This window comes from Carica papaya, chromosome 5 (genome assembly GCF_054855325.1).
Source record: "Carica papaya isolate Zhongbai chromosome 5, ASM5485532v1, whole genome shotgun sequence".
Classification (NCBI taxonomy): Eukaryota; Viridiplantae; Streptophyta; class Magnoliopsida; order Brassicales; family Caricaceae; genus Carica; species Carica papaya.
Genome location: NC_142313.1, coordinates 5858585 through 5884546, shown reverse-complemented (window position 1 = coordinate 5884546; position 25962 = coordinate 5858585). Strand labels below are relative to the sequence as shown.

Below are 25962 nucleotides of genomic sequence, written 5' to 3'. Positions count from 1 at the left end.
TATGATAAACGATTTTGCTTAATTAAGAGCTCAATTAGTTGTTTTTATGATTTTTATCAATCTTCATTTATGTGCCGGTGAGTAGTGTAATATTCTTACTGGGTTAGTGTAATTCATTCTTTCATTAACCATTTCAGATCAAGAGAACCAGGATTTAGAGTCCGATCCACAAGAGGATTGCGAATAGAACGTTCAGTCGTTTAATTTTAATTTATTTTTTTGATTATTAATTGTTCTTTTAGAAGGGTTATTCCTGTAAGCCATATTTGGTACTTTCAGTTATTGTGTAATGAATGTAAACTCTAATTATTTATTTTGCTTGCACATTAAATTTATAATTTATTTATTTTTTAAATTTTCAATATTGTTACACACAAATTGAATTTGATAAAACCTATCTGACATCTAAATCCAGCTTAGAGGCACACCTATCCAATATCTCCTCTTCACTAAAATTTTCGACAAACTGAAGAGCTGTGTCAAAGCCCAATTCATTGCACCCCATGTAGGTCATGGTCATTTCCAACCAAAAGTGAGATAGCTATCAAATGTTTCCTCTTCAGCCCTAGACCAACTTCAATATCCAGCATATGGTAGCATTCACATGGTTCCTGTGGACATGAGATTCTCACGCTTGCCAAATGTAAAGAGCCAACCATAACAAGCAATGGAGTTTTGAATACCATTCACAATAGTGCATAAAAAATTATCAATGGGTTTATAACTAAAACTGCAAGAGAAGGATGTTCAAATGATGGAAATAAACGATTAGTCAAAAAATAACAATAATTTCCATATCATCATGTTAATAACAATTTGGTCTCAAAAGTATTGTACACTTACAAAAGATAGAACATAGAGAGGAGACGAGGAACAAGGTGAAGTAAGAAGAAAGGGGAATAGCAGGCAGTCAACATACAACATAGGAGAAGAGAAAACAGGATTACAAGCCTAGTAAATAATTCTCAATTTATTTCGGGTCCTATTCTTTAGGTAAGGGCCTTTATGTAGCACTAATTGCAACTGGTAATTAAAATATAAAACTAAAGAAGATAAAATAATAAATTTCTAAATATAACTAGTATTCCTAAATAATATAAATAATTTAAAAATATTAAGTGTAGAAATATATGAAAAGAATCAGAAGTTGACACATATCTCTAAAATTATTACGGCATATCTTTATAATTTATTATTGCATATTTTTAGGAATTATTACAGTATATCTTTAGGATTTGTTGCTGTAATTTTTAAGAAGTTAATTATTATTGATCGTGTAGTCATTTGCTCTTAAAATCAGGAAGAGAAATAGGAAAGTAAAACTCTATAAGTTCAGTTTTTTGTACCAACTAATTATAACAGAAAATGAAAAAGAAAAAATCTTCTTTTTTCCATCTGCATTCATGGTATCAGAGCCATGGCTTAGCTGGCCTAGCTTAAATACATTTCTTCCTTCTCTTTTATGTCTAGTTCTTTTTTCCTTATGATGCACAAACTACCATGCCTAGAACAATGAAGATAGGCAACATCAGTTCCAAAAAAGCCTTCCACTCCCCCCGCTGAGCAGAATGGGAACACAGAAACTGCTGATTCACTACCTTCATTCAGTAAGGAATAGTTAGAACAATTGTAAAAAAATTTTCAGTCCACACAATTCTCTAATCTTATACCTTTCTCTTGTTCCTTATCCTAAAAAGATAACTATCTTCAATCTATTGTCTTTAATGTGTCAACTATTCCCATTTGTCCTTGGATAATAGATTCAGGTACTACAGATCATATGACATATTGTTCTAAATAATTTTCTTTTTATAATTCTTGTGTAGACAATCAAAAAATTAAGATAGTCGATGACTCACTCTCAGCAATTGCTTGGAAAGAGTCAATTGTCATCTTTAATACTATTGTTCTTCATGATATCCTTCATGTTCAAAATTTTTCTTGTAATCTTTTGTCTACTAGTAAAATAACTTGGGACTTAAGGTGTTATGCTAAATGCCTTTCAAACTTTTATAAATTTCAAGATCTGGATACGGGGATAATGATTAGCAATACTAGGGAACATGTAGGTCTCTATTACTTTGATGACGGGAATTTTTTATGTCAGCAACTGAAATCCTCAAGTTTTGGATCATACTTTAATTCTAGTAATAATGAAATAATGGTATAACATCATAAGTTAGGTCACCCTAACTTTCAATATTTAAAATATTTGTTCCCAAACTTGTTTCATAATAAAGATTTATCATCATTTCAATGTGACATTTGTCAATTAACTAAACACCATCGTGTATCTTTTCCTACTCAACCATATAAACTATCTATGTATTTTTCTCTTATTTGTAGTTAAGTGTAGAGATCTTCCAGGACATTAACCAACTTCGGAAAAAAATAGTTTATAACATTTATTGATGATCATACACATCCAAATTGAGTTTATCTACTTAAAGAAAAATCTGAAGTAAAACATATTTTCAAAAATTTTTACAGTATAGCTGAAACCCAATTTCAAACAAAAATTCGAGTGGTTTGAAGTGACTATAGAAAGAAATATTTTAATAAAATTTGAAGTTATTAAAAAAAAAATTATTTATCATAGCTCTTGCAATGACACTTCTCAACAAAATGAGATACCAGAAAGAAAAAATAAGTACATTTTAGAAGTAGTTAGGTCTTTGATGTTTACCGTTAATGTACCTAAATATTTATTGAGGAAGTAATTCTTATTGCCACATATCTGATAAGTACATTTTAGAAGTAGCTAGATTTTTTATGTTTACCATTAATGTACCTAAATACTTATTGGGGAAGCAATTCTTATTGCCACATATCTAATCAATAAGATGTCGTCAAGAGTTTTAAAGTTTCAGACCCCTCTGACAGTTTTCAAAAATTCCTTTCCAGTCTCTCGATTAACCTTAGATTTAGCGTTAAGGGTCTTTGAATGTGCTGCAATCATTCATATACATAATCATAATAGAGATAAATTATATGCACAAACGATAAAATATATATTTTTAGTATATTCTCCCATACAAAGTGGTAGAAATATTTTGATGCTAGCAAAAAAAAATATTTTGTCGCAATGGATGTTATATTCTTCGAATCCCAAACCTTTTTAGTCCTCTTCAAGAGGGTGAAGTAAATGAAGACTCGGTGTTTGAAAAGAAAAAGATTAGAAAAAGTTTTGATATTTATACTAATAATGAAAGTACAACTTTTAATCTTGACATTCTAGATAGGGAAAACAGGTGGTCCACCTTAGTGCCTGAACATAAAAAAGACACTAAAGAAATGGATTACGCATGCCTAAATGATAAGAGATTGTTCGGAAAAACTTACACTAAAAGAAACTCAATTCGAAATAAGAAAAATACAGCTATGTCTCATCAAACCAAGAATCTGATCCAATATCAGGATCTGAAGAATTAGATACAATCTCTATATCTATAAAGTCTGAGTTTTTTCCAATTCAATAAATGCATTATGACCCTCTAGACTTCCCTATTGCTCTTAAAAGAAAAATCCGATCATGTACTCAATACCCTTTATCAAATTTTTTATCTTATGAGAACTTATCATTTTATTTATATATTGTTGTCTCACAATTGTTAAGTGTGAATATATCTAAATCTATGTAGGAAGCACTAAAGGTTCCTTAATAGAAGAAGTTTGTCCGTGAAGAAATGAAAGCTCTAGAGAAGAATGGTACGTGAGAAATGATTGATTTGCCTAAAGGAAAATTGCTTGTTGGGTGCAAGTGGATTTTCATTATAAAGTTCAACTCATATGGATCCTTAGAACGTTATAAAGCAAGGTTAATAGCAAAAGAATTTACACAAACATATGAAGTTGATTATCAGGAGACATTTGCTCCTGTTGCTAAATTGAATACTATTCAAATGTTAATTTCTATAGCTATGAATTTAGAGTGACCACTGTTTCAATTGGATATAAAAAATGCATTTCTCAATAGAGAGTTAGAAGAAAAAGTCTATATGGATGTGCCACTTGACTCTGAAGAAAAATTTAGAGGAAAAATTTATAAGCTGAAGAAATCATTATATGAACTAATGTAGTCTTCTTGAGCTTGGTTCGAGAGATTTACTAGGTTTGTTAAAAAAGAATGATATAATCAAGAACAATCTAATCATACAATGTTTGTGAAACACATTGGTGATGGAATGATGTAATATTTACCGAGAACGATGATGATGAGATCTGTAGGTTGAAGAAACATCTTGCCTCAGAATTTGAAATTGAGGATTTGGGGTATTTACACTAGTTCTTGGATATAGAAATTGCAAGGTCAAAGATGGAAATTTCTGTGTCACAAAAAAAGTATGTTTTTAACATATTACAGGTGACGAGCATGAGTGGTTACAAATCAAGTGATACACCTATAGATCCTAATCAAAAGTTGGGAGATGCTCCTAATGGAGTTCTAGTTGATAAAGGTAAATATCAACGTCTTGTAGGAGAACTCATTTATTTGTCCTATACAAGACCTGATATCGCCTTTGTGGTTAATGCCATGAGTCATTATAAGCACTCACCTTATGAGAAACATATGCAAGCTGTATATAAGATTCTCAAATATTTAAAAAGTACACTGAGAAGGGAGCTGTTGTTCAAGAAAAGTAATAAAAAGAGTATAGAAGTCTTCATAGATGCAGACTGGGCAGTTTTACTTTCAGATAGATGATACATTTCTTGCTATTGTACATTCTTATGTGGAAATCTAGTCACTTGGCGAACTAAGAAGTAAAGTGTGGTCACTAGAAGTAGAACATAGGCTGGGTATAGAGCTATGAAAAATAGAATTTGTGAGGTTAAAGAACTAAGATTAGATGCAGAAGTACCTATGAGACTATTTTGTGACAACAAATAAGTTATAAACATTTCACACAACCCAGTTTAATATGATCGTACAAAATACATTGAAATTGATAAATATTGCATTAAAGAAAAACTGGAGAATGAATTTATTCGTATGCCGTTTGTGACTTCTAAACAACAAACAACTGATGTTTTTACTAAGGGGCATTTCAGACCAAAGTTTGAATCCTTCATTGACAAGTTGAGCATGATCAATATATATGCACCAACTTAAGGGGGTATGTAGAAATATATGGAAAGAATAAGAAGTTGACTGCATATTTCTAAAATTATTATTGCATATATTTATAATTTATTACTGCATATTTTAGGAGTTATTACTGCATATCTCTAGAATTTATTATCGTAATTTTTAAGGAATTATTACTATTAATTGTGTAGTCATGTACTCCCAAAATTAGAAAGAGAAATAGAAATGTAAAACTCTATAAATTCAGTTTTTTGTACCAACTAATTATAACAGGAAATAAAAAAGAAAAAAATTTACCCATCTGCATTCATTAAGATATCATAATAATTGAAAAATATTTCTCAAATCACTATATTTCTCTCATTTTAACATCTTCACATATTGCATTAGCAAGACTAACGGCATAACATCAATATCCATAACTATAATCATGTATGAATCCATAATAGTACTGACTAACAGCAAATAAATCATCTCATTTTCGGTTGATGCTGTATTAGTTTTCATGTTCATATTCATGGAAAAAAATGCAATAATTTGGACGAATGTGTACATCAAAGCAAAAAAAAAAAAAGGAAGAAAAGAATTGTTCAAGTTTACAGAAATAAGTAACAGATTACGTCTTACTTTTGAATTGGGCCTGATGGATTTTATGGCACATTCAGCTCCGAAGAGGAATGCATCACTATTAAATGTAAAGCAAGCATCAACAAGACCATCATTATTTAACTGTGCACACAGCGCTTCGGCCTCCTCTTTTGCTTTCAGGACTGGCATCCCAAGTAGTTCAAGTAGTTCCTATAATTCTTTTAATAGTCACTAAATGAATAAGGACTTCAACAAAAATGGGAAAAATAAAAAGTGAAAGAAAGTATTTCTTTATTAGATTAAAAAAATAATTGAAAAAGAGCAGGATAAGAACTATTTTGCACGGACTCCTAAATGCTAGCAAGGATAAGGAAAGTATTTTAATACAGCATAAACCCTTCAACCAAAATAAGCAATCCTTTCCTAAGATTACAAACGGAACCATTAAAAGGAAAAAAGCCCCAAAAACAGAAGTTTAAAAAGATAATAAACCTTTAAAGTCTACAAGGCAAACAAGGAACACTGAGTAATATCGAATGACCAACTCTTTACACAGTCAATCACCTACACCTCTTGACTATCAAGATTTTATACCAGTTCTTTCTTTTAAAGTAGATAGTCATTATCCAAAAAAGTTTTCTCTTTTTGCTTGATGGGAGAACAAACTAACATTGATATGAAGTTCTTTCAGTAGAAGCATTAACATAATGTTTTTTTCAGTGAGACAATAAGAATCCAGTATACATACATATACATAGATATATTCAGGAAGATGATAAGTTGGTTCTAAACCACATCAAACTCAAGTCAGTTATCATTTCCTCCATTAGCAGGGTTATGATTTGGTTAACATAGCCTAAGGAAATAAACCATACCATAATGGTCACAATTGCTTGGAAATTAGTAACAACATCCCTAAACAGAGCAAAATTATAAGGTAAGACTGTTATAATTATAACTCCATGGTTCGGAAATGCAAACCACAAACAGTAATGTCAAGCACAAATAAAGAATAGAGTCATAATGAAAGCACAAATAAAGAAAAGACAACTCTCATAATCATCCTAATGCAGCAATAATAAACATAACTTTACAAAAAAAATAAGGGTGTTATTCATATGCATATAAAAAGCGCCTCGTGTGTATTAATCTAATCCTTTCAAGAATTCATTTGAAAATCATAAGTAACTCAAACAGACTAAATTAATACCCTAGCATCAGCTGTTTTAAGTTACACAACCAACTAGGTAACTTAAAAAGGTACAGGGATACGACCCCACAAGGCAAACGGATGAACAGAGAAAAGAGAGTAAAAGCAAGGAGTAGGACAGAGAAAGAGAGGGCAATGCCATACCTGTCACAGTAGAGTAAAGGTGTTCCTGTGGCACTCAGATATCTGAATCAATTGATGATGAGGTGTGGTGGAGGCAATTTGCAAGTAAGGAAGGGCCTTAATACCCCCAGCTTCTTAACGCCAAGATATAAATATCTTGAAAGCCAACTTTTGTCACATTTTCCATCCTCCTTCGAAAAGGCTGGGTTTTTAGAACAAAATGCACGTATTTGTACTTGAATGCTGTCTTTTAATGTTACCAGCATTAATGAACCAAATGGCCCCATGGAATTAGCTCACTGTCATGTATAAAAAGAATATTACTTCTCCACTCCAACTGGTTTTTTCAACAATGTAACTAAAAGCTAAGACAACTGCTGTTCCTGAAAAGGAAGGTTACATTTATCCCAAGAAAGCATGAAATAACCTTGTTAGATTTGCATCTCATTTACGAAAATTTATTTTTAGGATTAATGACAAAAGAGGTAGTACGAAAGTTGAACTCGGGTTAATAATTGCGACACGGAATTGCACTTAAAAGATGTTTACGTATGCCTTAATACCAATCTAGTTGGTTAACCTAGACTTGAACTATACAAATACAAAAAGAACCTTATCGAGTTACAGATATAGTAAATGGTACGCCCTCGAACTTGCATTCTTCAAATGGTTACAAAATGCTTCAACCAACCAACTCCATGATTATAATTAGTTAATATTTTCATATACTGCAATCCGTTACTCAAGGCATTGCATCTAAAATTGAGTTAGGTTGAGCACATATTCAGGTTTGTAGTCAACATATATGAAAACAGCATGCACTTAGCACCACTGACCATGGGACCAGGATTAAAACCAAATTAACCATCTTCGATTGTTTCAAAAATTCTTTCTCCTTTGGTTTCCCCTTCTTGGCCAAAACCGCTAGTCACATTCAGGAAGATAAAGGAAAAAACTAGATAACATCAAGGAAGTCAAGTTCTCACTTTTGCATGGCTTGAGTTTGCAGCTAAAGACTTTCTACTTTCCAACAATGAGATCATGTGGGAGTGAATGTGACACTTAGCGAAGTCCACCTGCAAAACCTACAATTAGTAACAAGAGAACAGACATTAAGAAAAAACAAAATGAACAGGAGAATCTGGAAAAAATAAAATGTAAATAGCTACAAAATTAGATTCTAGGTTTGTCCAGCCAGATTTCATGGTTTTGAATGCTTTTTTCTTTTCTTCCAGGAACCGGTTGTTTCAGCACATCCAACTTTTGAGTAATAACTATCGCTCAAGCAATTTCTTGAGTAGCATAGCAAAAAGCAATTTCAAACCAAAAACACAAAATATACCTTGAACTGGTCTATGCCTGCAAACCTTTCTCTCACAAGGTCAGCCATGTGTGGATCCCGTAGCACATAACTCAAAGAGTGCATAATTCTGTAGCTACCGAATAACACCAGAATAGAACAAGAAAAACAATACATAATCTCTAGCTAGAAAGAATTCTGGTAAGTACAAAAATATGTGACGATATCCTCGGTATAAAACCAACCTTTTTCGATTGCAAGGACGATAGCACCAGCATTTATAAGGACGTTGGTCAGAGATCCAGTTCCAGGTCCAATGTCTAACACCAGATCCCTTGCTTAACATTAGCCGCAAGAGAAAGCTGCTCGTTAATTTCAGAATTCAACATGTAATGCTGAAAAACACACGAAACCAGACACATGCTTAGTGTTTGACTATTATCCCCAACGAACGAGGCTAAGCTAATAAAATCCGAATTATTCCAAATCTATTTTCCAGGAAACCAAACAAGGAAACGAAAAAGAAATGAGAAGGACCTGGCTGAGAGATTTTCTCGGAAAGCGACCTCTGGAATTGAGGGCCTTGATAGTGGCGTGATAATCATCTTGGCTTCTAGAGCAAACGGAAACGACTTCCGTCTTCTCCCTCCGGTAACTTGACTAAGTGCCGGTAGTGGAGGTCGGTGATGGCTGGTATGCGGATTTGTAGGAGGTGGAATTGGCGGGAGAGATTGGAAGAGTGTGGGTGTTGCAGGGGTCATGTTTGTGGTAAATGCAACAAGAAACAGAGGGAAATGTTTTATGTGATACTTTTAATTTCCGAAATTACCCCTACCATATCTAAAATTTTTATGACAATCCTCCCGATACTTTTCTTCATATCAGAGGCGAATCTTCTGTAAACTTTTAAATGAGTTCATTAATTTCAAATATATTTATTAAATAGATAATACATATATAATAATTAAATAAAAATTAATTTTAAATAAAAATATAATGCAATTTGAACAGATAATGATATTGATAATTCAATTAAATAATAATTGATAAAATAAATTAATACTTAAATACAATATTTAATAATAATATACATATGTAACAATAAATTTATATTCTTAATTAAACTTTAACTAATTTGATAAAATTAAAAATAAACTTAAAAATTTATTAATATAAATGTAAATTCTTATTCATTCTACTATGCATTTTTTAATTAAAAATTTAATTTTCCAACAGAATTTTTTGAAAAAACAAAAACGTTTTATAGTGTGAGAATGATCACGCATATACATGTGCCTATATACACACACATATATATATATATACACACACACACACACTGACACACACCCCCCAGTAAGCAGATATTAAATTTGATAACACAAAATATTAAAAGATTATATAAAAACAATACCTTAAAATTTCCAAGCAAATAGTTCATAAACATAAGCAAATACAACTCGAACAAACCAAACAAAGTTTCAACCCGTCACACCTCAACGGGCTCATTATTGGAAGCTGACTGATAAAAACAAGTTCTTAATAACTTAAAAACTCAAACGAACATGCAAATTCAAATAACTGTCTGTATGGATAAATCTCAACCATCCGACCACCATCATCATCATCTTCACGCTTGAACTGGAAAGTTGCAGATAATCTAAAAGATATCACTGAAATCATAATCGAAGAAATTGCTTGTGATGTTCAGCATGTTGAACAGATCATCAATTCCTCCATACCCATCCGCCCCATACTGAAAGTTTGATGGCTGTGGTGTCACTTCCGCCGCTGCGGGCTGAGCAATCTGGGGAGCCGGCGCCGGCTGAGCTGCAACTTGTTCTTCCACAGGCTGAGGCTGAGGCACAGGGGTTAGTTCTTCTCCCATGACACTTTCAAGCAATGCTCGCCAGTCAGTTGACTCATCAATCAACTGATCATCCAAATAATAACCTCCACTAATCGTCCCAATATTATTATTATTATAACTGGTTTCTCCGATGACCATGTCTTTCTCTTTCATAGGCTGCAAATTACTACCAGTACTACTATTGTTATTATTATTATCGTAAATCATAATCTTATTCTTGTCATAATCACTTCCCGTACTCTCCAACGCATAGCCATAGTTGAGAGGAGCAGCAGCATGACCAGATATCATGTTTGAAAAGTGACGGACATCAAAATTTGTAGCTGGTGCTCCAAAGAGCTGGCCGACGGAGGTAGTAGCCTCCAAGTTCGCCGGACTGACGTTATGCTCTGTGAAGATGTTATTGATTTCGGGATGGAAAGTTACCGCAATCCCTTTCTGCGAGCCGGGAAATTGATAAATGCCTCCTCCACCCATGTTGATCGGATTTGAAGAAAACTGGTACAAGCCCACATTGGGTGAGACTACAACTTTTCATCTTGTTCCATTTTCAAACATAGTCGATATATTTGCACCAAATAATATATATGTATATGTTTTTTGAAAGGCCATGTGATATAAATGGGTGCACTGTGTCTATGCGTATATTTAATTTTCAGATACATATATATATATATATACGGATTTATACTAAAGAGAAAAAATTTCAAGAATATTTAAGAATGTGTTATACTACTATTATATATAATTTGCTTGAAACATATAGGTATATGATGAGACTTAATTAAAAACCTGTAAATGGCTTGAAATGTCTTCCTTTCTCAACCCAGGTGCGTTCATGTGCTGAAGAATATTCTTCGAAAAAGCTTCTGCAATTACGAAAGCAATGTCAATGGCGGAAATTGACAGACATATATGTATATATGTATTAATACATGAAGAAATTACGTGAAGTGGGTACTAACCTTCTGCACCAAGAAAATCAACGGCGTGCACGAATTTGTTGTGCAGCTCATCAGTCCAGACAATCCTGTTCTTCTTGACAATGGATGAATCAGAGTTATCATCTGAGTTTCTGCTGGAGGAGTTTTCAGGCTGTTTCCTTTTGGAGCCACTTTGATTAGCATCAGACTCCTCGTCATCATCAGATTCAAGACTGATGCTATTGAAAATATCGAGAGATTCAGCGGCAGAGCTGCTCATTCCATTTTCAGAAGAGGAAGAAGAGGAAGGCAACCTATTGAGCTCTATTTTCCTCAGGACAGAAAATTGCCAAAGGATTCTTACATCGTCATATGTAAGTGGCTTCACCAGGTGAAATTCTGCCCCATTGTCCAGGCTCCCCAATATGCCATTCTCATCTGGGTCCGTTGACATCACTATATATACATATATTTATTTATGATCAAGAAATTAAAATATATAGATGTATGTATATAATGGTATATATGTGGGTGTGTGAAGATGAATCAAAGGCTATATATACTGACTAATAACTGGGAGTTGAGAAACCCGAGCCATAGTTTCAAGAAATTGATATTTGTCCATGTCGGGCAGCTGGGCGTCTGCGAGAACAAGATCCAGTCGGTTTTCTCTCTCCCGCAATATCCAGAAGGCATCAGCAGCTCGTCTTGCAGTGATCACTGCAACTCATCATCTCAGTACTCAAGACTTAATTTTCTTAATTTTAATGTTAATCAAAACAATTAAAACTTAATTAAGAAAATCCTAATTGTTAAATGAAAACAAAATATAATTTAACGTAATATTTAAAATGCAATATAATTAATAATAAATATAAGATAACATTATAAATATAATCATATATTTATAATAGATATAAACGGGATAAGAAAATGCAAAAAGACATATTATTAATTTCATGTTTGTCACTTACCATTTCCGGGTATATAACTTTTTACTCATACATACTACATATTATATTAATTATGAGTCTTTATTTATTTTATTTTAGATTTGATAACCTAATCTTATGCTGACCTTGAATGGTAAATGGTGTTTGCCTTGCCTATGCATTTCTTAAGATGTGAAGTGTGATTGTATTTTCTGTATATGTTAATCACATAAATGTACATGGTCTGATTTCATTGTGTTTGCATTATATAGATAATGGACATGCTATAAATGATAGTTCATATCATTAGTTATCAAATTCATTGTATATCATTAGTTTGGGGAATTATTTTAATTTAATATTTTATTTATTTAAACACGATACAACAGAACATAACAATTTATATGTATGAACTACTATCAAAAGATTATTCCTATTTATATTGATAACAAATTTTTAAAATATTAAAAAATACGTAGCAATATAAAGATTAAAAGATTACTTCCATGTGTCTATAGATAAAAAAATTTTAAAATGTCAACAAACAAACGAGAATACAAAGATCAAAAGATTATTCTCATCTGTATACATAGAAAATTTTGAAATGTCCACAAACAAGTAAAAATATAAAGATTAAAAAATTACTCTCATATGTATATATAAAAAAATTTAAACTGTCAATAAACACGTGAGAATATAAAAATCAAAAGATTACTCCCCATATATATGTATAAAAAATTTAGTATAACTAGAAATTAACTTATGCATTAATGTTCATTATTAATAATATAACTTTAAACGACATTTGAAAATTATGCTTTCAACTTTAATCTACATCTATCATTTAGTGACACTTAAGTATATTATTAAGCATTAGTAAAATATGTATACATAACTAAAAATATAGATCTACTGAAATTCTTTAATATATACATATATAAATACATATATACCTTTATATCCACCTTCATGCATCATTCTTGCGACAATTGAGAGACATACAGGATCATTATCCAATAACAAAACATTGATGTTATCAACTTTCATCCCATTATATTCACTTGAATATGGAGTAACGGCCATGAATCGGTTCATGATGTACTGTATATAAAAAAAATATGTAGATATATGTAAGTATATATACATATAAAAGAATTAGTATAATTAATAAAAAAAAAAACACATGAGGAGAGATTAAAAGAACTTGAAATGAACATATAAAAGTATGTTTCTTTACCACAAAAATTGCTGAGGAAAAATTATTGCTAGCAGGTCATTGATGGAATAGTAGAGAGGGATTGGATTTGGTATTTATAAAAAAAATTGGTGGAAGAAAGTAGTTGAGATATACTCAGATAGAAATGCAGATCAAAGAAAAAAAAATGTCATTGGTCAACAATTTTGATAAAAAGTTTACTCTCTTGAAAATTTCATAAATGAATTCCATAACTAACATGATTAATAATAAGTTACGCTATTTAGAGGATGTAAAATCTTAATAACATGATTTTGTTTTAATTAAGTTGCCATTTAAGGATTATTATTTTCAGTTTTACCAAATGAGAGGTTTGAATGCATTGAATGGCTTCCCAAAAAGTCAGCAAAACAAAATCCTTGTCATGGATTTTATTTTATGTTTCACTTTTACTTACTAGATAAGGATTTTAATTAAATTTTCATTTCCTATATCAATATTCATTTCAAAAAATGTAGATAAATGTTTGACTTGTAAAGGTAACCAGCAAGCTAGCACAACCATATATGTATATAGGATACCAATTATATACTATTATTCCATTTAAATTACATATGAATGGTCATAATTTGCAGTATCTTATTATTTGATTCTTCTTTTTTTTTTCCCCTCACAGGTTAATTTCATTTTTACTACATAATATATATATATATATACATACTAATTATAGTATAAATTATGGTGTTTACATATGATAGAGTAAGTAATATGAAGTTTTACTATTTTTTAATTAGTGACTCATTATAATAATAACAACCTTCTGACAGAATATTATAAAAAATATGAGACAATAATAATAGAAAATAAGTAATAAATCATTCAAATTTGTTATATAGAAAATAAACTTAATAATAAGAGAATTCCCTAAATTAAATAATCACCTTCTTCAATAATTGTTATGTATGATTAAAGGAGGTAATTTATTCATTGATATATAAATGTAATTATCAATTTATTCTTTTAATGGTTATAAATAAAAATTAGTTGATATATAAATACAACTGTCAATTAATTGATTTTAATTGTTATAAATATAAAAATAAAATTTAAGATTTGTTAATTATTTTATTAAACTTTTATTTTTAAATGAGCGATTATCAATGGTGACATGACCTTTAGACGATGACTTATTTTTAATTTGATAATCTCACACAGTAATTTTTGGTAAGTCAAATAAAAAAGGTAAAATTAATTTTACTAGCTGTAAACTACAAATATAGCATGTGATAAAACTGTGGGTATTATAACTCAATACATTTGTACACTAGTAATAAGATATTGTCTTCAAATTCACTTAATTTAATTCAATCAAACTAATCTACTAAGATTTTTTTTTATTAAAGTATAAGTTCAGTTCAAGTCATGTTAAAATTAATAAAAAGAAAAAATGGATTGAAACGGGTGGGTTTGACATTATGAAGTCTTTCCATACCCGACTTAGTACACAAATCTACCTGCGTACATCAGTAAGTTAGACACAGACTGAAGTGGATACAATCTACACAAATTACTAAATCATATAAAAATATACAATATAGAATGGGCATCAGTTGCTCCATCTAAACAAAAATAGTGATATCATACAAAGAAACAACAAAAAATTATGTGTTTTTTCCATGATATACAGCAGCCATCTTTTACTGTGTCTAAAACAAATATTTATTATCATATAAAGAAATAACCAGAATCTTAAATGAACACCAAACAAATGCCTGTATAAAAATCCAACAAAAACAACCCATATGCATATGCATATTTCTCTAGAAAAACAGAAATAATGGATTAATATCCCTGCAGAATTCTATTATATACAACCGTCAATACCAGGATCACAATATTCACAAGAAAACTTGAAATGTGCTCTCTTGTTGCCAGGATGCCCACAAAAGGAACAATGAGAAGATCTTGCATTTTGCAAGCTCTCTTCTGAACCGTTCTTGACATCATTTAAAGACTTAAGTAGGCCCTAGCCTATTAGTGTAATGCCCTGGCCTATTTCACATAATCTGCATAGAATTTTCCTTTTCTAAGAGAAGTTGTAACTATATTCACCCAAAATCCATATTGAAAACTATTACACAAAAAGAATAAAAAGATCTGATATCTAAATCCAGCTTAGAGGCACACCTATCCAATATCTCCTCGTTACTAAAATTTTCAACAAACTGAAGAGCTGTATCAAGCCCAATTCCTTGCACCCCATGTAGGTCATGGTCATTTCCAACCAAAAGTGAGATGGCTATCAAATGCTTCCTCTTCAGCCCAAGACCAACTTTAATATCTCGCATACAGTAGCATTCAAATAGTTCCTGCTGACATGAGATTCTCACGCACGCCAAATGTAAAGAGCCAACTATAAAAAGCAATATAGTTTTGAATACCATTCACAAGAGTGCATAACAAACACCAATGGATTATAATTAAAACTGAAAGAGAAGGATGTTCAAAGGATGGAAATAAATAATTAGTTAAAAAACAACAATAATTGCCATATCATCACCTTAAAACAATTTTTTCTCAAAATAGCGTACATTTAACATAACAGAGAACATAGAGAGGAGAAAAGGAATAAGATGAACAAATAAGAAGAAAGGGGAATAGTAGGCAGTCAACATACAACATAGAGAAGTGAGAAAATAGGATTGCAAGCCTAGCAAATAATTCTCTATTTATTTTGGGTCCTATTCTCTAGGTACTAGCCTTTTTGTAGCAATAATTGCTACCAATAACGAAAATATAAAACTAAAGAAGATAAAATAATAAGTTTCTAAATCTAACTAGTATTCCTAAATAATATAAATAATTTAAAAATACTAAGATATCATAATAATTGAAAAATATTTCTTAAGTCACTACAATTCTCCCATTTTAATATCTTCTCATACTGCATTAGCAAGAGTAACAGCATAACATCGATATTCACAACCATAATCATGTATGAATCCCTAATAGTGCTGACTAACAGCAAATAAATCATCTCAGTTTTGGTTGATGCTGTATTAATTTTCATCCATATTCATGGACGAAAATGCAGTAATTTGGACGAATGTGTACATCAAAGCAAAATAAATAAATAAATAAAAGAATTGTTTAAGTCTACTGAAATAAGTTAACAGGTTACGCCTTACTTTTGAATTGGGCCTGTTTTATCATGCATTTAGCTCCAAAGAGGAATGCATCACTATCAGATGTAATGCAAGCATCAACAAGACCATCATTATTTATCTGTGCAGACAGCACTTTGGCCTCCCCTTTTGCGTTCAGGACAGGCATCCCAAGTAGTTCGGTACTTCCTGTAGAACTCTTAATAGTCACTAAATGAATAGGGACTTCAACAAAAATGGAAAAATAAAAAGCAAATGAACATATTTCTTTTTGAGATTAAAAAGATAATTAAAAAAACAGAATAAGAACTATTTCATATGGACTCCTAAATGGTAGCTAGAGTAAGAAAGTAAATTAATACAGTATAAACCCTTCAACTAAAATAAGCAATTGTTTCCTAAGATTACAAACGGAACCATTAAAAGGAAAAAAACCACAAAAACTGAAGTTTAAAAAAATAATAAACCTTTAAAGTATACAAGGGAAACAAGGAACACTGAGTAATATCAAATGGCCAAATCTTTACACAGTCAATCACCTACGCCTCTTGACTATCAGGATTTTTATACCAGTTTTTTCTTTTAAAATAGATAATCATTATCCAAAAAGGACTTTTCTTTTCTTTTTTTTTTTTCCGGGGTGGGGGGGAGGGGGTGGGGAGGGAAGGATGGGAGAACAAACTAACAATGATATGAAGTTCTTTAGTAGAAACATTAACACATTGTTTTTTTCAGTGAAACAACAAGAATCCAATATACGTGCATATATATATATACCTATATTCAGGTAGATGATAAGTTGGTTGTGCCACTCAACCATATGAAACTCAAGTCAGTTATCATGTCCTCCATTAGCATGGTTACAAACTGGTTAACATAGCCTAAGGAAGTAAACCATACCATAATGATCACAATTGCTTGGAAATTAGTAACAACACCCCTAAACAGCGCAAAATTATAGAGTAAGACTGTTATAATTATAACTCCATGATTCGGAAACTCAAACCACAAACAGTAATGTCAAGCACAAATAAAGAATAGAGAGTCATAATCAAAGCACAAATAAAGAAAAGCCAACTCTCATAATCATCCTAATGCAGCAATAACAATCATAACTTTACGAAAAAAGAAATAGGGTTGTTATTCATATGCATATACAAAGCACCTCGTGTGTATTAATCTAATCCTTTCCAAGAATTCGCTTGAAAATCATAAGTAACAACTCAAACAGACTAAATTTAGACCCTACCATCAGATGGTTTAAGTTACACAACCAACTAGGCAACAGAAAAAAGTACTGGAACACGACTACACAAGGCAAACAGAAGAACAGAGAAAAGAGAGTAAGAGCAAGGAGTAGGAGAGAGAAAGAGAGGGCAATGCCATACCTGTCACAGTTGAGTAAAGATGTTTCTGTGGCAGTCAGATATATGAATCAATGAGCTGTGGTGGAGGCAATTTGCGAGTAAGGAAGGGCTGTAATACCCCTAGCTTCTTAATGCCAAGATGTATATATCTTGAAGGCCAACTTTGGTCACATTTTCCATCCCCCATCGATAAGGCTGGGTTTTTAGAACAAAATGCATGTATTGGTACTTGAATGCTTTCTTTTGTCTTTCAATGTTACCAGCATTGATGAACCAACTGGTCCCATGGAATTAGCTCGCTATCATGTATGAAAAGAATATTACTTCTCCACTCCGACTGGTTTTTTCAACAACATAACTAAAAATTAAGACAACTTCTATTCCTGCAAAGGAAGGTTACATTTATCCCAAAGAAAGCATGTTGTTAGATTTGCATCTCATTTACTGCAATTTATTTTCAGGATTAATGACGAGAAAGGTAGTATGAAAGTTGAACTCGGGTTCATGGGGCATGTTTTAATTACTGTTAACAATTGTGACACAAAATCGCACTTAAAAATGTTAAGTATGCCTCAATGCCAATCTAGTTGGTTAACCTAGACTTCAACCATACAATACAAAAAGAACCTTATCTAGTTGCAGATATAGTAAACGGCGAACCCTCGAACTTGCATTCTTCAAATGGTTAAAAATGCTCCAATCAACTAGCTCCATGATTATAATTAGTTAATATTTTCATATACTGCAATCTGTTACTCAAGGTACTGCATCTAAAATCGAGTTAGGTCGAGCACATATTCAGGTTTCTTAAAGCGATGCCAACATATATGAAGCCAGCATGCACTTCGCACCACTGACCATGGTTCCAGGATTAAAACTAAATTAACCATCTTCCATTGTTTCAAAAATTCTTTCTCCTTCTTTGGTTCCCCTTCTTGGCCAAAACCACTAGTCACATTCAGGAAGATAAAGGAAAAAAATAGATAACCTCAAGGAAGTTAAGTTCTCACTTTAGCAAGGGCTGAGTTTGCAGCTAATGGCTTTCTACTTTCCAACAATGATCATGTGGGAGCTAATGTGAGACTTAGTTAAGTCCTCCTGCACTACCTACAATTACTAACAGGAGAACGGACATTAAGAAAAAACAAAATGGATATGAGAATCTGGAAAGGATAAAATTTAAATTCCTTCAAAATTAGATTCTAGGTTTTCCCAGCCAGATTTTTTGGTTTTGAATACTTTTTTTTCCTGGAACTTGTTTCAACACATCCAACTTTTGAGTAATAACTATTATTGCTCAAACAATTTCTTGGATCGCATAGCAAAAGCAATTTCAAACCAAAAACACAAAATATACCTTGAACTGGTCTATGCCTGCAAACCTTTCTCTCACAAGGTCAGCCATGTGTGGATCCTGTAGCACATAACTCAAAAGAGTGCATAATTCTGTAAAAAAACAAGAACAGAACAAGAAAAACAATACATAATCTCTAGCTAGAAAGAATTCTGGTATGTACAAAATTAATCGACGACTGTGCCAGCATTTATAAGGACGTTGGTCAGAGATCCAGTTCCAGGTCCAATCTCTAAAACCACATCCCCTTGCTTAACATTAGCCGCAAGAGAAAGCTGCTCGTTAATTTCAGAATCCAACATGTAATGCTGAAAAACACACGAAACCAGACACATGCTTAGTATTCGAGTATTATCCCCAACGAACGAGGCTAAGCTAATACAGTCAGAATTATTCCAAATCTACTTTCCAGGAAACCAAACAAGGAAAGGAAAAAGAAATGAGAAAGGGACCTGGCCGAGAGATTTTCTCGGAAAGCGACCTCTGGAATTGAGGGCCTTGAGAGTGGTAATCATCTTGGCTTATAGAGCAGACAATCTGAAACGGAAACGACGTCGGTCTTCTCCGTCCGGTGACTTGACTGAGCGCCGGTAGCGGAGGTCGGGATGGCTGCTTTGCGGAGTTGTGCAGGGGTCATGTTCGTTTGTAAATTCAAGAAGAAATAAATATATAAATTCATATAAGCCCAAAATCAAAGCCGGTAGAAAGTTTTCTACGCCATCAATTTCATTTATTTTTTTACATGTTATCAATTTCATTTACTTTTTTGAAAAAAAAAAAATTAAAATCTTATAAAATATTTAAATTATTTAATAAAATTTTTAAATATTAATTAAAATGAAATATAATTTTTTAATCGAATTATATATTCATTAATTATATTATATACATACATCAATTATATAAAAATAGTTTCTAAATAAAAATATATATAGAAGTATAATAAATAGACATATTGATAATTTAATTAAGTAATAATTAATAAAATATAATATAATTTAAAATAATATTTAAATGTAATATTTGATAATAAATATTAAATAATGATATAATATATAATAATAAATTATATTTTTAATTAAAATTTAATTACTTTAAGTAAAATTAAAATAAAAACTTACATATAATAAGACATAGTGGCTCTAAACAGGGAAATTATTAAATTCATAATATTCCAGTATGAGTTTTTTCACACAAAAATTTAATTTTTCAAAAGAATTTTCTAGAAAAACAAAAACCTTTTATAGTGTGAGGATGATCATGCATATACACAGACAATATAGGCCTATAAACATACATACATATATGTATACATATAACGAATAAACAGATATTAAATTTGATAACAAAAAATATTAAAAGATTATTTAAAAACAAGACCTTAAAATTTTCAAGCAAATAGTTCATAAACATAAGCAATTACAACTCAAACAAACCAAATAAAGTTTCAACCCGTCACCCCTCAACGGGCTCATTATTGGAAGCTGACTGATAAAAACAAGTTCTTAATAATTGAAAAAGTCTAACAAACATCCGACCACCATCATCATCATCTGCCCACCTGAACTGGAAAGTTGCAGATCATCTACACGAGATCACTGAAATCCTGATCGAATAAATTGCTTGTGACTGTCAGCATATTGAACAGACCATCAACTCCTCCATAGCCATTTGCACCAAACATATCAAACTCAACGTTTGACAATTGTGGTGCTTCCGGCTGAGCAATCTGTGGCGTTGGCGCAGGGTGGAGCGTCTGGGGAGCCTGCGCCGGGTGAGCTGCAACTTGTTCTTGCATAGGCTGTGGCTGAGGCACAGAGATTAGTTCTTCTCCCATGACACTTTCAAGCATTGCTCGCCAGTCAGTTGACTCATCAATCAACTGATAATCCAAATAATCACCTCCACTGATCGTCCAATTGTTGTTATTATTATAACTGGTTTCTCCGATAACCAGGCCTTTCTCCTTCATAGGCTGCAAATTACTACCAGTACTACTCTTGTTATCATTACTATCATAAATCATATTCTTATTCTCGTTATAGTCACTTCCCACATTCTCCAACGCATAGCCATAGTTGAGAGGAGCTGCAGCACTACCATATATCATGTTTGAAAAGTTTACCAGGTTTTGAGTAAGAGAAGACGTTGGAGGAAAGTTAGCTGCAGCATGTGATGAACTTGGAAGTTGACGGACATCGAAATTTGCAGCTGGTGCTCCAAAGCGCCGGCCGACGGAGGCAGCAGCCTGCAAGTTCGCCGGATTGACGTTATGCTCTTTGAAGATGTTTTTGATTTCGGGATGGAATATTACTGAAATTCCGTTCTCCCATCCGGGTAATTGATAAATGCCTCCTCCACCCATGTTCAACGGGATTGAAGAAAACTGGTACAAGCACACATTGGGTGAGATATAGAACTTTTCATCTTGTTCCCTTTTCAAGGATAGTAGATATTTCTGTACCATATAATATATATATGTATATATTTTTTGAAAGGCCTTGTGATATAAATGGGTGCAGTGTGTCCATACGTATATTTAATTTTCAGATTCATATATACATGTATGGATTTATACTAAAGTAAAAAAATTTCAAGAATTATATATTCAAGAACATGTCCTACTAATATTATACATAGTTGGCTTGAAACATATATGTATATGATGACAATTAATTATAAACCTGTAAATGACTTGAAGTGTGTTCCTTTTTTAGCCCTGACGACGGAAAAACTCCTGCAATTACAAAAGCAATGTCAATGGCAGAAATTGACACACATATATATATGTATTTATACGTGAAGAAATTAAGTGAAGTCTGTACTAACCTTCTACACCGAGAAAATCAACAGCGGGCACGAATTTGTTGTGCAGCTTATCAGTCCTAACAATCTTGTTCTTCTTGACGAGGTTTGGATCAGAGTTATCATCTGAGCTTCTGCTGGAGGAGTTTTCAGACTGTTTCCTTTTGGAGCCACTTTGATTAGCATCAGACTCCTCGTCATCATCAGATTCAAGACTGATGCTATTGAAAATATGGAGAGATTCAGCGGCAGAGCTGCTCATTCCATTTTCAGAAGAGGAAGAAGAGGAAGGCAGCCTATTGAGCTCTATTTTTCTCAGGACAGAAAATTGCCAAAGGCTTCTTACATCGTTATATGTAAGTGGCTTCACCAGGTGAAATTCTGCCCCATTGTCCAGGCTCCCCAATATGCCATTCTCATCTCGGTCCGTTGACATCACTATATATACACATATTTATTTATGATCAAGAAATTAAAATATATAGATGTATGTATATAATGGTATATATGTGGGTGTGTGAAGATGAATTAAAGGCTACATATACTGACTAATAACTGGGAGTTGAGAAACCCGAGCCATAGTTTCAAGAAACTGATATTTGTCCATGTCGGGCAGCTGGTCGTCTGCGAGAACAAGATCCAGTCGGTTTTCTCTCTCCCGCAATATCCAGAAGGCATCAACAGCTCGTCTTGCAGTGATCACTGCAACTCATCAACTCAGTACTCAGACTTAATTTTCTTAATCTCAGTGTTAATTGAAACAACTAAAACTTAATTAACAAAATATTAAATGTGAAACCAAAATATTATAAATATGACCCTAGTTATATACGATCAAATTTTGATTAATTTAAGTAAAACTAAAAATAAAAATAAAATTTTATTAAAAATATATAACAGATATATAATTAAATTTATACTCATTCATTACTTATTTCGAATGTATAATTTTTTAATCACACATGTTGCGTACCAGTTATGTCAATGTATTTCTTAAGATGTGCTCTGCAAAGGTATGATTACTTTTTGAGTTTATGTTAATTATATAAATATATATATATATAAATAATGAAGGTGCCATATAAATGGTAGTCTAAATCTTTTCTCTACTAAATTTATTGTATACCTAATTTTAATTTATATCTATGACTCAGTGTTACTTAAATCTAAACATAAGTAAAACATATATATATAATTAATAATGTAAATCTACTTAAATTTTATAAAATATACAGATATAAATACGTACGTACCTTGATATCCACTCTTATGCATCATTCTTGAAACAATTGAGAGACATATAGGATCGTCATCCAATAACAAAATATTGATATTGTCAACTTTCATTCTATTCATTTCGCTTGAATATGGAGCAACAACCTTGAATTGATTCATGATGCACTACATATACATACGCATAAAATAATCAGTATGACTAAACCCAAAAAAGAATACAGAAAGAGAGAGTTTGAAAAGAACAAATGAAAGCAAATTTGCTTACCACAAAAATCACAAAGAAGAAGAATAATTATTATTGCAAGGAATGCTTGAGAAGAATTATAGGCAGCTGCTGTTGATGGAGGAATAGAGGGGAATTGCACCTGGTATTTATAGAAGAATTTGGTGGAAGAGGGTATTTTGGTAAATCTACATGCTATATATTTGAGATATACTCAAAGAAAAAAAAAATGTCAATGGTTAACAATTTTGTTAATTTTACCCTCATGAAAGTCAAACAAATGAACTCTATAACTGATATAATGAATAAGTTAACAAATTTAAAAGATTCAAAATCTTAATCATGAGATTTTTTTTAATTTTTTTAATAATTAAATTGCCATTTAAGGATTATTACTTTCAGTTTTATAAAATGAGAGTTTATTTTATTTTAAAAGATGATTTGGATTTCATCTGATTTTATTTTTAATGAGTTGATAAGGATTTTAATAAAAGTTTCATTCCTTAAAATAACATTCATTCCTAAAGTTATTAAAATTTGCAGATTTGGATATAGAAACATGGAAAAAAAGAATAAGGAAGTTAACCCAAAAATGTATGTAAATGTTTGATTTGTAAAGTTAACCAGCAAGCTAGCATAACCATATATATATATATATATATGTATGTATGTTCATGTAAGATATTAATTATATGCTAATATTCCATTTAAATTACATATGAATGGTTATAATTTGCCCTATCTTATTTATTTGTCTATCTTCTTCTTCTTCTTCTTCTTCTTTTTTCACACGGGTTGACTTTATTTTTACTAAATGGTACATGTATATTAATTGTAATATAAGTTATGGTATTTTACTATTTTAAATAGCATTAATTATAATAATAATTCTTATTATTAATAATAGAAAATAAATAACAGATAGTCCTGTTTTGTCATATAAAAATAAATTTAATAAGAGAATTCCTTAAATTAAATATTCACCTTCTTCAATTATTGTTGTTATTTATGGTTAAAAGAGGCAATTAATTCATAAATATATAAGTGAGTTGTTTTAATTGCTATAAATATACAAACAAAATTTAAAATTTATTAATTATATTTATCAAAATTTACTTTTACGTGAGTGATAATGAATGATGACATCTAGATTATTTATTTTTAATGTGATGATGTTACCATGTTAATATGCTGAGATGGTGTGATTGTCTCATGCAGTAATTTTTGGTAGGTCAAATAAAAAAAAAAAAAAAAAGTAAAATTAATTTTACCAGCTGTAAACTGGGAAGATGGCATGTAATAAAACTACGGGTAAGAATGGAGCAAAACTGTGGTTAGTGAAGGCAGTTGTTGCTAATAAAACTAAAGAAAGCATATATATATATATTTACAACTGTATTTAATTTTGGATTTTCGTATCAATTTTGTCTGTTTTTAGATAGGAAGAAAATTTAATATACACGTGGATATTGGATCTTATTAGAATATCCTTTAAACTACAAGATTAATTTATTAAAAATTAATAAAATAAATTTTCATAAACTTGTAACATAACAAAAACCTTTGAACTCGTACATTTGTATGAGATTATTGACAAAAATTATATACTTTTTTAAGAGTAAATGAATTTATATTATTAAAAAAGTAAATATGAGGTAGATCTAACTCAACACTATTATAAATTATAAATTAGAGATAATATTTTGTATTTAAATATGTTTAGTTTGATTCCTTTGAATTAATTTATTATAATTTTTTAGTTAAAGTGCATCTTTAGTTCGAATTAGGTTCGAGTTGAAAGAAAAAAAGGTGAGTCAAGTTTAACTTTCTAAAATCCATTCATATTTGATCTATATATATATATATAATATTATAAAATATATGTATATTTATATTTATATTAATAAATATAATTAGTGTGTATTATTATATATATTAATAATATATTTTTTTTATTTTTTCTTATAAATATTAATATAATGAATTAATTAGATCAAATTCAAACAAAATAACCCATAAAACTTAATAATAAAAAAAAATAAGAAACCAATGAGAACTCGAACAGTCAAAAAATAAGAAATAAATCAACACCGAGTTAGGGTTTAATGAAACCTACACCATTGCATCTGTATTGTGAATGAACACAAATTGAGATAGATATATATACTCAAATTACCAAATTATATCAAAATATAAATGCTGTTTGATTTTTTTTTTTTACTTTAAATCGTGTAATTTTCATTTCTAATATAATATTCTGCTTCACTTAATTTGAGTATATGAAGACTTGGAATCTTAAAGAAAATGAATTTATAATTTAAATATGGAAGCGAATAATAATGTTAAACTTTATATTTCTTACACGATTAATTGAATTGTCCAATAGGACTACAAGGATGTCTCTTCTACATGATTCATAAAAGACAAATGGTAATTAAAGAAAAACGAATAAATAAGTATCCGAGAGCAACTTTCACTAATACTTAAAGGGAGTTCAGGAGGTGGATTACTCACAATGTAAAGATCAGAACTTAAATAGAAACATGATTATAAATTATATACGAAAGCGTATAATAACATTAG

At 31.1% G+C, this 25962-nt stretch overlaps 3 protein-coding genes across 25 annotated transcripts; all 3 read right to left on the bottom strand.

Annotated features, from left to right (window-relative positions):
• Nucleotides 1-419: 419 nt before the first annotated feature.
• Nucleotides 420-9097, bottom strand: LOC110819437 (ribosomal RNA small subunit methyltransferase, chloroplastic-like). Of its 9 annotated transcripts, XM_088220134.1 has the most exons (7): nt 8848-9097; nt 8556-8705; nt 8353-8446; nt 7997-8095; nt 7032-7309; nt 5717-5887; nt 420-611 (listed from the first exon to the last, which is right to left on the bottom strand). In XM_088220134.1, exons 2-5 carry the CDS (start codon nt 8654-8656, stop codon nt 7307-7309), a joined length of 297 nt encoding a protein of 98 aa, XP_088076260.1. In that variant the 5' UTR covers nt 8657-8705; nt 8848-9097; the 3' UTR covers nt 420-611; nt 5717-5887; nt 7032-7306. The 9 variants fall into 9 exon arrangements, 5 of the variants coding, with proteins under 5 accessions (XP_088076260.1, XP_088076259.1, XP_088076263.1 ...); XM_088220133.1 differs by lacking the exon at nt 420-611 and having other exon boundaries at nt 5568-5887; XM_088220137.1 differs by lacking the exon at nt 420-611 and having other exon boundaries at nt 5568-5887; nt 7997-8086.
• Nucleotides 9098-10942: 1845 nt separating this feature from the next.
• LOC110825777 (two-component response regulator ARR14-like) lies at nt 10943-11691 on the bottom strand. The gene is made up of 2 exons (XM_088220161.1): nt 11146-11691; nt 10943-11046 (listed from the first exon to the last, which is right to left on the bottom strand). Exons 1-2 carry the CDS (start codon nt 11555-11557, stop codon nt 10961-10963), a joined length of 498 nt encoding a protein of 165 aa, XP_088076287.1. The 5' UTR covers nt 11558-11691; the 3' UTR covers nt 10943-10960.
• Nucleotides 11692-15045: 3354 nt separating this feature from the next.
• LOC110825776 (flap endonuclease GEN-like 1) lies at nt 15046-19785 on the bottom strand. 15 transcript variants are annotated; one of them, XM_088219981.1, is made up of 7 exons: nt 19568-19780; nt 19119-19423; nt 18772-18877; nt 17783-18144; nt 17172-17275; nt 16419-16583; nt 15046-15643 (listed from the first exon to the last, which is right to left on the bottom strand). In XM_088219981.1, exons 5-7 carry the CDS (start codon nt 17212-17214, stop codon nt 15339-15341), a joined length of 513 nt encoding a protein of 170 aa, XP_088076107.1. In that variant the 5' UTR covers nt 17215-17275; nt 17783-18144; nt 18772-18877; nt 19119-19423; nt 19568-19780; the 3' UTR covers nt 15046-15338. The 15 variants fall into 15 exon arrangements, 11 of the variants coding, with proteins under 11 accessions (XP_088076107.1, XP_088076109.1, XP_088076108.1 ...); XM_088219983.1 differs by having other exon boundaries at nt 17783-18060; XM_088219982.1 differs by having other exon boundaries at nt 18772-18868.
• Nucleotides 19786-25962: the final 6177 nt, after the last annotated feature.

Coding starts and splice junctions, on each gene's coding strand:
- LOC110825776 (XM_088219979.1), bottom strand. CDS start 17,214: ATGGTTGAGTGGCACAACCAACTTATCATCTACCTGAATATAG. Junction 16,584..17,171: donor TATCATCTACCTGAATATAG/GTATATATATAT, acceptor AGAGTTCTACAG/GAAGTACCGAACTACTTGGG. Junction 15,644..16,418: donor AAAACAGGCCCAATTCAAAA/GTAAGGCGTAAC, acceptor TGCTTTTTATAG/TTGGCTCTTTACATTTGGCG.
- LOC110819437 (XM_088220134.1), bottom strand. CDS start 8,656: ATGTTAAGCAAGGGATCTGGTGTTAGACATTGGACCTGGAACTGGATC. Junction 8,447..8,555: donor CGTCCTTGCAATCGAAAAAG/GTTGGTTTTATA, acceptor GTTATTCGGTAG/CTACAGAATTATGCACTCTT. Junction 8,096..8,352: donor CAGGCATAGACCAGTTCAAG/GTATATTTTGTG, acceptor TACTAATTGTAG/GTTTTGCAGGTGGACTTCGC.
- LOC110825777 (XM_088220161.1), bottom strand. CDS start 11,557: ATGTCAACGGACCCAGATGAGAATGGCATATTGGGGAGCCTGGACAAT. Junction 11,047..11,145: donor TGATTTTCTTGGTGCAGAAG/GTTAGTACCCAC, acceptor TAATTGCAGAAG/CTTTTTCGAAGAATATTCTT.